At 43.2% G+C, this 13,890-nt stretch overlaps 2 protein-coding genes across 2 annotated transcripts in view; both read right to left on the bottom strand.

The window, feature by feature from the left end:
• The window catches only part of LOC120631727 (acyl-CoA:lysophosphatidylglycerol acyltransferase 1-like), a 198,216-nt gene extending 192,623 nt beyond the window's left edge, over positions 1 to 5,593 (bottom strand). The window contains exon 1 of the mRNA XM_039901408.1: positions 5,476 to 5,593. Within this exon, the coding sequence (XP_039757342.1) occupies positions 5,476 to 5,593 (118 nt within the window). The remainder of the gene's footprint in view (positions 1 to 5,475) is intronic.
• A 261-nt stretch (positions 5,594 to 5,854) lies between these two features.
• Positions 5,855 to 13,673, bottom strand: LOC120631414 (plexin A3). The gene is made up of 3 exons (XM_039900987.1): positions 13,359 to 13,673; positions 12,641 to 12,756; positions 5,855 to 12,041 (listed from the first exon to the last, which is right to left on the bottom strand). The coding sequence occupies exon 3, from the start codon at positions 11,984 to 11,986 to the stop codon at positions 6,290 to 6,292; it is 5,697 nt and encodes a 1,898-aa protein (XP_039756921.1). The 5' UTR covers positions 11,987 to 12,041; positions 12,641 to 12,756; positions 13,359 to 13,673; the 3' UTR covers positions 5,855 to 6,289.
• Positions 13,674 to 13,890: the final 217 nt, after the last annotated feature.

Below are 13,890 nucleotides of genomic sequence, written 5' to 3'. Positions count from 1 at the left end.
ACCCATACAAAAATTTAAAATCGACGATAGCAACCATGAAAACATAATTTGGCTTAATTAAATAAACTTAATTTAATTAAGCCTTAATTTAATTTTTAAATTTTTCGATGAGGAAAAATACTATTACATAATTTTTACGCACGCAATTTTAGTACCTACCTACGGAATGCAAATCTCAGTATCGCATACGGAGTGATCCTTTCAAAATCTTATTACCTACGTCATTAAGAATTATAACTGTATATTTAGGAAGACCCCACCTCAGAGAGCGGTGAATACGCAAGTGAACCCCGTGCTATCACTTATAGGTCTATCGAGGGACTCAGAGATTTTAGTGGGTGCAAGTCCCACATTCTCCAGTTTCCCCGAACGGAGTGCTATGGCGTCAGGCATTTTCTCTGTGTAATAAAAAGAACAAACATATTTTTTGTTTATCGGTTATACTTCTCAAAGTTTCAAACAAAGAGTGTCTTTTATGTTGAGTAAGCCTTTAAGTGGAGTGTAGAACATGATAAAAATGTGTTCATATACTAAGATAGCACATTAGCTTCGTAATAAATGAATAAAATAAAGTAAACTAAATAAAATGCAAACTTGGACGATATTCTGTGATAAAAAATATTTCTTATGACCCGAAATTATTTTTTATTAACACAGCAGTTGTCACTTTGTTTTTGTCAACAATTGTTTGACGCTTTTTTCGGCGATAAGTATATGTTGTGATGCAGTAATGCTAGTGTCACAGGTACTACAATTTTAATTACTCCTCCTTATCAAGAATGAGAAGGTTTACGTTTATAGTCCACGCTGCAAGCTGGCCAAGTACGGGTTGCTAGACTTCACACGCCTTTGCGAACATTATGGAGAACTCAGGCCTAAAGGTTACATCACGATGTTGACGCAGTTATATCTAAAATCTGAGGTAAAAAAAAACCTTTAAACGTTAAATTCAAACACTCAAAATAACTCCGAAGATTATTTATTGTAAGCTTTAATTTGTACAACTCCAGTGTTGTTTAACGGCCGATTGGTGCAGTGGGTAGCGATCCTGCTTTCTGAGTCCAAGGCCGTGGGTTCGATTCCCACAACTGGAGAATGCTTCAGCGATGTTTTCAGTGTCTGTGTGTTTATCTGTATATTATAAGTATTTAAGTATATTACTCATAAAAAACTTATTAGTCATTTAAACACCCATAACACAAGCTGTACCTAATTTGGGGTTAGAGGGCGATGTTTGTATTTTCGTAGTATACATATATTATAAATGAATATAGTGTTAGACCGATACGACAGCTGTGCGAATATTTAATTCAGTCGATCACCCATCCAACAACTGACTTGGATCAACTTTATTGTACCATATCAAAAAACAATTAGTGCACTTATTCTCCACTCAAAACATCATATTATAAACTACAAAAATACAATGTTCATGTCAACGATATTTATTTGGTTTATGTTTATATTGAATTTACAACAGCTTCTAAATAAACATGGCACGTCAATGTATAATACAAAATCCTTCTGATATCACGCGCACTACGAAAATTCTTTCTGGGGCAAGATAAGCTGTATTGATAACAGCAGTCTGTGGAATTTACTTTAAATCTATTTATGTGGTTCAAATAGACTAGATAGCGAAGTTCAGTTTACGATTTACAAAAAAAACGTTGCTATAATTTTTTACTACACACTCGTACTTATCTATACTAATATTGTCCTACTAATATCATAGATGTGAAAGTGTGGATATTTGTTACTCAATCACCCAAAAATGGCTGAACGGATTTGGATGAAATTTGACAAGCAGGCAGGAAAAAGAACGAAGGCTTCCTTCTATCCCGATTCTTTAAGCAGTTCCCGAGGGAAAATTGAAAATTGTTATTGTCCACGCAGACTAAGTCGCGGGCCGAAACTAGTAAACTAATATATTTTGTTTAATTGGACTATTTGACATTTCAAAATAAAATAAATACTTTGCTTTTTATATTGTATTATTATTTGCAAACGTTGTGAAAACCTGTAATAAGCTGATCATTCACTCTTTCTACTCACAACGAAGAAAATTGGTCAAGAAAAAATTTATTAGCGGTTGTTTTTCCTGACTAAATAAATATTTATATGTACCGAATAGGCACCTAAAGTACTTTAACCGACTTCGCCGAAAGATAGTTAAATTTTCCACGGCGGCACCACCGTGGTACACCATCTTGAGCTCAGCTTTTATATTAAAGACCAGGATATAATTCCAATCATTAATATCATCATGACGATTTTAATGCACTAACTCAAGGTGTAAAACACAATTAGGTTTATTTACTTAGTACCTGATAACCATTTAGTTTGTACAAGTATTTACTATGACGAATCGCCTAAGTTTTTCCAAGATAGCATAGCGCGATGACGGCATAGAACCCGTGCTGTTAGACCGTGCACAATTTGCGTGCGGCCCAGTAATAAATATTCAACTAAAACCAGTTACTTGCCTTGGGTGAATAATGTCTCGCGTTCGCTGTATTGTCCGTACTCTTCTTGTTAAGAATTTTAGAAGTGAACTTTACTAAGCAATATTAGTCAGTCGCTTATTAGTCAAGTTAAGCTGATAAGATTTGAATTAAAACGATTTCTCCGATAGGTTGTAGCTGACTAACCCTAATGAATCTAACATTCAACGGATAAAATTTTCCCCTGATTATATTCAGTCAACACAGCTAGCATGGGCAGGAGACAATTTTATCCCCAGGGAAAGGATAAAAATGTATCTTCTTGAGAGTTGAAAAATCTGTGGGTTGTCCAACTCTCAAAGAATTGGCGCAAAAGTGGAAATGTTATCCAAATAATATATGTGTAATAATAACAGTGGTAAACTTCTCTCATTCCACGTTTCCGTGCTTTAGCAAGTGGACACGTTAATTATATCCCCTTATTTTTTGTCAGATTAATGGCACTTTAAGGACAACGATTTTGTTGTAAGAATAATATTACTCTTTAGTTTATCTACAGGAAAGATCAGCATAAGGATAGCAGTACTCAATTCAATCTGCCATTTAAAGATTTTGGATTAGATTGATCATAATTTCGGGACTCTTGTGTGTTATTGAACCTGTCTAATCAGTTCAATACACATTTAGCGTGGTTCAGAACTAAACTGTATGATCTATAATTTCAACCTTAACTGCACGACGATTGTCTTTAGTTACAAATATTGTTTCATATTTATTATATATATTTATTTATGTAATTCAATATTTATTTTACGGGTATATGAATATATGCACAACCTAACTATTTTTTGTATTTGTTTTCTTCGCTATTGGTGGCCTGAAAGAAATCGCTATGAAGCGATAAGGCAGCCAAATTGTATACGTTGTTTTGTTATACTTTTCTTTTTATGTACTTTTTGTGGTGTGCAATAAAATTATATTCATTAATTAATTCATTCTACGCGTGTTGCTTAGATAGGCTACGTTGTGACAACTAGGCCAAACTACCCCAAACAAAACACTTATTTTATAATCCAATACTTAAATTAATTCGTATAATTAATTCGATTACTGTAACGTACATTGTAATCCACCGACATGTACATGGATACTGCCAAATGTATGCAAATCATTTGGAATCCATTATGGGCTTGAAATCTTAATTAATATTCAAGTGACATTATTACTACATGTCGTGACTCGTGGTTCGTCTTGAAGTATAAACAGAATGTTTTGAGTTAATCATCAAGATGGAAGGATGTCCACTGCTGGGCAAGTTTTGGTAGGGATTTTCAGTCTACGTTCCGCTTGTGTCCAGCGGTTTCTAGCGACTCTGTTCGGAGGTTGGGAGATTTCTCATTTTATTAACGATGCCCGAGCTTTTGTACTAGCTTCTCTGTACTAAGTACTCCACCAATAGATTAATGTTAAAGAAGATTTTTTACTAACTACAGCTGTCAAGTTGGAGTGAAAAATATGAAGTCAAGAGCTTGGTCCTAGATAAAAAAATTGACAGACGTAGTTTCGATAAATTTAAAAAATAAAGTAAAGCGTCATACATATTAAATTATATCAAAATTTGTTTTAGTAGCAATTTCAAATGTAGTTAACACAATATACAAACAACACGCTAATGCACAGATCTGTTGGTGGCTTAAATATTATTTTTATCGCATAATAATTATGTAAATTACGAGATAAATATCATCTTATTAATTATGTAATTAATAAATAACTTAGTAAACAAACGTTAAAGAGGAAGATAATATTATGACAACAAAAACTTTGACCGTGGGAATGTCCTAATTATTGTTTGATTGTTGTTCCATTACGGTATTATGGCCGACGTAACGAATTATGTCGGTCACACGACATTGGTGCTAGTTCTTTAAATATATTTTTAAAATATAGAACTAGGAGTCTTACTTTAATCGCAGGAAGGAATAAGTAATATTTGAATATTGCATTTAGCGATGACGGTAAGCAATGGTGCAGCCTTACGCAGGGCTAACCTAGAAAATGACTATTCACTTGTGATTTAAAAGAAACTTTCATATGACTTAATGCACGAAACATTCTTTAATTGGCACTGACTCCAAAGTACCTAAATTTACTTTTTTCAAGAATAATTCAAGTGTTTGTAAATGATACCCGTTCTGCCAAAAATTAACAATTTGTTTACAGGAATCATTAATATCATACCCGACCGAACCAACGTAAATTCATGTCAATTCTGCTATCGAGAATAGAGAATCAAAGAAACCTTCCACCTTTTCTGGTAATCGGTTCTTGGTTTTTTTATAAGAATCGTGCTTGTTTTTCGCAGCAAAGACCTTTCACCGAAACCCGAACAATAGTAAATATTACATCATGCTACTATTTTACTTATAACTCAATAGTACTTACACTTTTCTGCTGATCTAAAGATTTCGTAATTTATCAGTAAGTAAATGGTATTCTACTTAATATAGATAATATGAGAACTTGCTCACCCTATTCTAGTTTTAAGAAAGGAATCCAAAGTGTCGAAGTTTAGGACATTGCACTAAGTTAGTTTATGAGCCGAAAAAAAGTTAAATACAACATCAGCACCCTACGATTACATTTATCGTAGCGCCGTCAAACAATTATGATATCCTCTGATTAGCACGTGCTAAATTAATCGGAAACAAACAGTTCTAATGAGCATGAAATTAATCTCATCCGCAAAAAGGAACATCGTGTGGGGAACCTTCACCGCGCCGTCTGTTTTTTCAGTAACAGACAATGGTAAAAGTTCGCACACAATTTAACGTCACCTTTGTGTTCACGTATGTTATAATACTGAATTAATTCAGTGCGTAATTTTCCTTTTCCTGGTTAGTAGAACAACATCAGAGGACTGGTCGTACGAAGCGAGTTGATATTTTCCGCAGATACCGGTTTCGCAATGTCCCTAGTGTAGTGCAGTGGGCCAGTATCCTCAATCGTGTTAGTATCGAAAGGTACTCACTCTCATATCCGGCGGTCCAGGACCACAGCGACACCATCGCCAGCAGCCAGTGATACATGAGCCCTTCGATCTTCCAATAGAGGGGTGCGTACAAGGGTCTGGTCAGACGCAGCGCCATCATCCACACCACGTAAGCGGGGATGCAGTAAACGTTGTTCACGACCGCGAATGCCGTGCGAAGCGCGATCCTCACGTACCGGCTGAAAAAGCAGGGCCGCGTCGGTTCATCCTTGCCGCCTCGCCGTCAGCGCGAACGCCGCGTACCGGAACGCGCGTACCGCGAGGCGGCCCCGCACCGCGCCCTCCCTGCGGACAGCTGCCGAGCGCGAGGCTTTCGTCGGAGCGGACAATGGCGCTGCGCGTCAATGAAACACAGGCGTACATTCGACGATATTTAATAATGGAATCGTTCACCGGATCACTGACGGTTATTTCATTAAGTAGATTGCGAGTACAAATTTAAAATCCGCCCGCGGCGAGCGACCGAACCCTCGCCGGCGGGCTCACATGCGAATTCATTTGCGACACACATTTTACACCGATCGACGTAACATTAACTCGTACGACGCGAGAACACATAGACAGACATACACAATTTTAGTTTACGATGCATACTGTGGCACGACCGCGGCCGGTCGGATTCGTCGTGTAAAATCAATACAAAGTTCATATATAAAATTAAAAAACGACATCGGACCGCTGAAATTATACAAAAATTACAATATTAAAGACTGTACACTATCTAATATATACAAAAGTCGCCAGCATAGATATGTGCGGGGGCAGTATGTACAGGGCGGTGGCGGTGCGGCGCTCACACGTTGTAGTCGTGTGCCATGAGGCTGTGCACCTGCTCGAGGCGGAACGCGAGCCGCTGCTTCTGCGAGAACTCGTCCTCCTCGAGCGTCACCATGAGCTGCTCGTTGTACTTCACCGCGTACGCGTACAGCTCGTTGAGCGCGCAGTTCGTGTTGAACTCCTTGGTGTGTAGGCGCGACTCCTCCGCCAGCATCGCGTTCATGTCCTGGTCGGAGATGGCCGGCATGAGCTTGATGTCCGCGTAGTAGCGCTCCACCCACTCCTTGTACACGGGGATGTCCTTGGCGTACAGGAGCTTGGAGGAGGGCGAGTCTTTGCCGAGGATGTGGTCGGAGGTGGAGCAAGAGTCCATGAACGTCTGAGCGATAACGGACAAGCAAGAGTCGACGGTGTTCGACTTGTGCACGTCGAACACGAAGTTGGGATTCTTAATGAGATTGACCCAGAAACGCAAGGGGAGAGAGTTGCTCTTCCAGGTGTGCACGACCTCGGGGTCTGAGATGGCGTGCTGGAGCGCCTGATCGTCGAGGAAGTCAAACATGTATTTGATCGCGAGAGGAAGAGCGGAACCGCGGTGAGCGGTGCTGAAAATTGTCTCGAACAGATCGTCGACGAACTTTTGCAATGTGCCCTTAGTGGCGAGAAGACGCGTGAGATATATCTCGGAAACCATTTTGTTTCCACGCTCGCCCTCCTTATGCGCATCACCGTCGTGATGTCTGACGAGATGCCAGTATTTGAAACCGCCCCCGTGTTCGTACTTGAGCGGGCTGGCCGGAGGACTAGCGGAACCGTACTTGCCTCTATTTAGGGTCTCATAAGTGTGCGACTTATCGTTCTTTTCCATATTGGATAGATTGTAAACGGAGCTTTGTTTAGCGACTAGACTCAAGCAAGCGCTGTCGGGCACGCGATAGTGGTTTAGGGTATTAAGCTTGCGCCATTCACCTTCGCATTTGGTGGTACTATCTTCGTCGTACAGAATCAACCGTCCGCAAGCGCCCGTGCGCCATTCCAAATCCAACTCGTCACGACTCGGCCTCTGAGAGTACGGAGTGGCGCGGTAGAGAGCGTCTAAACATTTTTCTTTTACTTGGCTAATCGTATCACAGTCGAGTACTTTTACTTGCACGTTTTCCGTCGTGGCCTCTAGACCACTAACGAAGATGGTTTGTTGCGATATGGACACGCTAACGGTCATCGGTTTGAAATCGATCGACTGCCTAATTAGTTTCTCTTCGCTTAGAGAATATCGCGCCTCGGACGTTATTACATCTACGGGCCCTTTGTCTACTTGACCTTTCATAGATCTAAACAACAGATAAAGCGGCTCGCCGGCGCACTCACGCAGGAACTTGTATAAAAGAAACGTGAACCAAGCGCTCAACATTTTCTCGGCCACGCTTTCGGTGCGCCGAAGCAACAGCTTGGGATGGCTCTTGCTCTCCATGCATTTCTCTATGAGCTCCGCGAGGAGCGTCTTCAACACATCAGTACAATACTCCATCTTACTTTGTAAAGTTACCATTATAAGAGAAGCTACATTAACACGATCGCGCATGGAAAAATATCTATTGCTTTCTAAAGTACGGATAAATAATAGAAGGAATGTTTTATTCATAATTAGCTGCCCGAACATTCTCAAGCCCTTATCTTTTCTAATAAGCTCTGGGCGTTCCCACTGGAGGACAGCGTGGTCGTCTATGTTGGGGAAGAGTATTTTCATGGCATAAGTGCGGTAGTCCAGGAAGGGAATTCCGCCCGTCACGTCTCCCGTCAAGTCGGTCATTTCAGTCTGCAGCTCCGCGAATGCCTCTTTGCATTCCGCAGCTACCCTTAATTCTAAAATATCCATTTGCTCTTGCATATTTTTTAATACTCTTATATTTTCAGTTGATTTTCTCCTATACATAACTAGAAACACGACAAATACTAAAATGAGTATTACTATACTTGCTATAACACCGAATAATACTGGCTTCCCTATTGCCGCCTGCAAACCGGCTTGCGAGGAATACGATAATTTACCAATCTTATAAGTAAGCGCCCGACCGACCTTGACGACGACGTCCGGCGTGTCAACCCCGTCCGGCAACTCGTCCCGGGACGGTGGCCTGCACGTCAGCTGATGTCTGGCCAGAGACGTCACGTTACAAAGACTCTCGCCGATATGAACTTCGACGTCGGTCTCGGTACAAGCTCTGTCCAAGTTCTGGCCGTTAATCGTCAAATATTCAGACTTATAATACTTAACATCTTCGTCAAACTTCTCGTAAATCGGGTCCGGATATAGAAGAAACGCGTCCCCAGTCTTACTAGTGAGATTTTGAACGCTTTGAACGTCGTCCATGTTGAACCCGTATTCCAACTCTAAAGGCCTATCGGGATCCAGATTCAAGCCGGCGCTTTCGATCCCGGGAGATTCGCATATGAGATGGGTCTGAAAATCGACTCTGTGACAAGGGGCTATATAGGGCCTGTTATCGTGATAAACATATATTTGTGGAAACTGAATGGAATGGAAATTACGCCCCATTACTTTGATGTTTATCCCTCCGGACGGAATGCCTTTAGGTTGTTTGCGTTGCGACGCTAACGGTGGACCAGATTCTACGGAGACGACAACGGGATCCTCGATATATTCGAACTTTTCACGCTCTAGAGTGCGCATACCATTATCGAAACGCATCCGGAGCGTGCCCATTTTTAACTGATACGAATGACTAGTTCTACAAACCGCTTCCTCGTGAGATACTGATAAAATAGCGCATGGCAAATCATCGATAAATGCCTGTATATTACTACCCGCGTTTAGATACTCGCCTGTGATACGTAACTTAGTGCCACCCGATTGTGGACCATATTTCGGCTGAATCGAGTTTATTTTAGGATTTACAAAAGCGTAGTGATGTTTCGATTCCCCGCGATAGTCGGCCACTCTCACCACGACGGGCCCATCCCGGGGCACTTCTTCACCCGGACCATCGACGGTGCAAACGATACGTCTCGTTTTAACATACAACTCAATGATAGGCTGACATTTAATACCCGCTATTGTTACTCCGTTGTAGATATCCGATATATTCCTACCTAGATTTATACCCTCGATAGTGATATTGGTTCCGCCGTCCCACGGGCCTAGCTGAGGTTTGAAGGAATGAATTTCAGGATTAGGGCAGGTTTGTGTTCGGTTTAACCAAACACTCGGGACACCGCACTGTTCCTGGACCTCGCATCGATCCGATCCCTGACACCATCCGCAACCAAACTTTTCCGGGAGCGCCAAACAAATTCCGCAGTTATCCGCCATATCGTTACAGCGATAAATAAGTATATGAGTGTTGTCCGGATTATCTAACGGCTTCGAGCCTCCCCATATAACAGCAAACGAGGCGGTTATATTGGGAGCACGAGATGTATAAGTGAATTCTACGGCTTCACAATAAATAGTATCAGCGAGTAGTTGAGCATTAACGTGCGTTACACGGCCTTCTATATTGAACTGGCACACGAACCTCGTCTGCACTATGAACTGACCGATAATGTGAACTTTGACTTTAATAGCTTTTTTGACCCCGGACGGAACTAGAATTTCATTGGTGCCGTCGGATGTGGAATTTATCGTCGGACAGAATCCGGGACCGGAGCGATAACTCGGACCTATTCTACTGACGCCCGTGACGAGAATGTCATTCCTGCAATTTTCTGCCGTGTCGTGGGTACATCGATGGCCGTCTACACACCAATCGCAAGGGAACGACGAACTGACGCACTGCGTACACGAGCTGTACGTGTTACAATCAAAAAATGTAAAATTAGTTGCCACAAAATCAGGTCCCTGAGTAGTGCGTACAGATAGCTTAGCCGTGAAATGATGCTGACCAGCGGGAATAGGTGGGAGAGTATCAGTACGTGGCGTAGTACAATTCACCCCATAGGGTTTCCTAGTTGCATTAGTTATAAGAGTACGATCTAAAGCTGTAAATGCGCATAAAAACTGTCCATTAAGAGTAGGCAAGTTTTCAATAACTAAATCTAATGTTCTTGCAGTAGTTCGTTGTAATTGATTTGGTGTCACTTGGGTAATGGTCGTACACCGACCGCTGCGGTAGGAGATCCAGTATAGGGGATCTTTAGCTGCCTCCAGGCAATCGGACCGTAAGCTGCACTTGTTCTCGAGTGAACACCACCCACAGTAGGGGTCTTTGGCTCCGAGACATGTCTGGCACGACTTGTAAACGCTGCACTCTTGAACTTTCACTTTGGACACTTTACGTTCGGTCATCACGTATAAATGCATCAATTGAGTATCGAAGAATAAGTCTTTGTTAACTGGCGTAGTTTCATCCACAACAATATCTCCATATTGAAAAGCTGAAGTAGCACTTTCTACTACAATCTTCTTAAGATGGCCCTCTGAAGTACCGGCGAATACAACAGTGTAATCCCCAGTAGCTGTAGCTGCCACGGCGGTTAACCTCTTCTTAAACACCGCCACTGGTACTGCCTCAACGGGCTGTTCTCCGCCCAGCGGAGTGTTCACATCTAATCCGCAGAAATCTTCACTTATGGACTGCAATTTCGTTCCAATACAAGCGTGTGACGGAGAGATAAAATCTAAACCTCTCGAACCGTTCCCACTAAAGCACGTCTTAATATTCTGCATAAATTTACGGCGAATGGCTTTGAGCGAGTAAACGCAAAGGGCTGATAAATTTGATGGCGTGTTGGTATTAATAGATTCACTTTGACTGAACGCGGCAAATAGAACATCATGCTGAGCTGTTATTCCAAGTTCGCCCGCTAACACAGACCCAGCTTTGCCAACGAATGCGGCTTGTACGAGATTGTATCCAAAATTGCCTCCTCCTTCACCCATACAGGACATAGGAATTTCTGTGTATGAATAGTAGTTTTCGTCATCGTGACACACACGTACCAACTTGCTATAATATGTATCGGAACCAACGCCCCGCAACTGCGTCGTCAGGAAGTAGCTGAATCCTTCGGAACTAAAGCCATACACATAGTTTATAGGGTAACGTTCTCGCGATAAGGAATTAACGAACATCCGCGTGCCGGTAGTGACCGCCGTCCTTGCTATCATAAAGAGTCTGTCGTCCTCCAGGGACCGACTGCTGACCGTGGGCACTTCCGAGCGGTAGGGCGAATTCCCCGTGAAGGTCACTCCGACATACATGACCTGCGTCATAGGCGGATTCGGAGGCCCAGGCGCGATAAAGGCTACGGTGGACGCGCTGGCATTGTTCGCCACGACCGGTTCGCGGACTTCGCGCACGTCATGAGATATATTGTTCAGGTTGCGCACGGAGCACAACCCCTGCAGCACCGAGCCGCACGTAATGAGGCGACTCGTCGCGTAGTCTATCACGAGCGCCTTGTTCACGTTATCCGTCGGCTTCTTCACGAAGTTGGGCGGGCAATCGAAGGTGCACTGCGCGGAGTCGTTAACGGGGCCCGTCTCTATGGACTGCGCGACCTCGAGGTCGGGGGACAGCTGGTAGATGTTGTTGACGGCGCCGACGTACACGCGGCCCGTGTTGCGGTCGACGACCAGGTGGTTGAAGAGGGAGCCGGTCGCGGCGACCGGGTCGGAGAAGGTGCGCACAACATCCTGCGAGGCGCGCGCGGCGGCGCACGCGGCCCCCAGGGCCAGCAGCACGCGCCACATGGCGCGAGCGCATGTGGCCTACCGCTGTCGCCCGCGGAGGCACCCTCCCGTCCATCTGCAACGCGATACACCCGCTCAGCCACTGCCGCGCCGCTTCGCCCCCATCGCACCGCCCGCTCCTCGAGTACTGTGCTCAGCTCGCCGACAAGCAAACGGCTCGGAGGGGTTCAGTGCGATCGGAGCGAATCCGCGAGCCGATGCGGGGTCGCCCGGTGGCCCGTCTTCCTCGATGACTCAGTACCAACCTATTTTACGTTAGCTCGACCGTTCCTGCCGCCCTGGGAGACTTTGCGACAAAATGTCCCGATACCCATTAAGACAAGACACTGCACAATTCGACACGTAAAAACAACTTGCAGCACGTAAATAAACACGACAGAATGTAGCAACCTGTGCAACGGATGTTTTTATATCGCCGCGTACAAAAATAGGTTAGTACTAGGAAAGAACGGGCACCGGCAGCCCCGACGCGTCAGTGTACTGATAGTCACACGCCGACGAAAGCCTCAGCATCAGAAAGGGGAGTAACATAAAATCATACAAATTGGCATGCTGTACGTACGAGGGAGTGAACGTGGTAGCGTAACGACAAATAAAAGGAAACAAATCATATTCGAAACAACTGAACACATCGACGACATCGAGTATACTTACAGGATAGTCATGACGGAAACGATCGGACGGGCTTCGAAATATTTAGCTCTACTTGATCAAATGCATGTAAGCCAGCGAGCTTGCATAATGCGGGACAGTCCTGCGCGCCGCGGTACCTGGAACAACAAACATTATGTTTTAAAGCCCCTCCGGGCTCCATCGATCCGCGTTAGCTTTTTCTCAAGTCCGTGGCATCCCCAACTAATTTATGTCACTGAGCATCCTCTCATCCTTTTCATATTTAAAATCATTATTATTCATGTTTTTATTTCTAACCTATACATTTTATACAGCATCTAACTAGAACGCACAGTTTGATATGATTAATGCTGTGTACACTGTAGTCATAAAAAAAGGTAATGCGCTCGATAGTGCAATTCGATAACCCGAAGACTCAAACGCTGCTCGGAACGACCGGTCGTGCTGATGTTGATTACCTACATTCCTTCCCAGCCTAATGCCTACACCCACTCGGCCGAATCTACCACCTACGCAGCGAGACCGACACTAAAACACTATTACACAGTCGAGGATCGATCGCGAGGCCTCTAAAACTATTGTACAATAACGAGTCAAAACAAAAACTCCGGCTACGACGGGAGAACGGAGAAAATGAAGTCAGCCATTACCGCGCACGCCAGTCAATATTACGGAAGCCATTTCAATAAACGCCAGCGATTTTAATAAGTATTACGGCCTAATAAACTGTTTAACTTACCGTGATTAGTGATAATCTCACAAATGTAACAATCCTTTGGAATCCAGAGCCAGGTGGCAGATCTACTTAACACTATTGCACCACTTCACAATATTCTTTTGTATAAATCACTATTGGTTGTAACGAAAACACTAACACCACTTTTAAGGAATTTATTCACATTATTGTTACAAAATAACTTGTTTTTTAGAAACTGTTCTCGGTTTTGTATGCAATGAAGCCCGTTTTGCACAAGGAGTCCACGACAAGAGCATCAGTCTTCGTACATCGCCATGGAATGATTTCGGTTTCGCTTTTCGAACGAGTCTAGGCGTGACTGGCACGAGTTCGGCCGATTACGCCCGATTCCGGAAATCAGTACTTCTATTGTCCGCTGGCAGCAGCACTGGATTAGATGCGTTCAGGTTAAGAATATTATTCTTTTACCACAGTTAATATATATTTCATACAGATTACCTTATAGCAGTCGTAGTGTTTATATCCTCTTTGCAAAATCATGACAAACTCTACTCTACGAGTACACGAGGTACAA

Source organism: Pararge aegeria, chromosome 18 (assembly GCF_905163445.1).
Source record: "Pararge aegeria chromosome 18, ilParAegt1.1, whole genome shotgun sequence".
Classification (NCBI taxonomy): domain Eukaryota; kingdom Metazoa; phylum Arthropoda; class Insecta; order Lepidoptera; family Nymphalidae; genus Pararge; species Pararge aegeria.
The sequence above is the reverse complement of the archived record's forward strand: the minus strand, read 5'-3'. Positions and strand labels throughout refer to the sequence as shown.

Bases quoted from the DNA above. Each gene is read 5' to 3' on its own strand.
- LOC120631414 (XM_039900987.1), bottom strand. From the start codon at position 11,986: ATGTGGCGCGTGCTGCTGGCCCTGGGGGCCGCGTGCGCCGCCGCGCGC.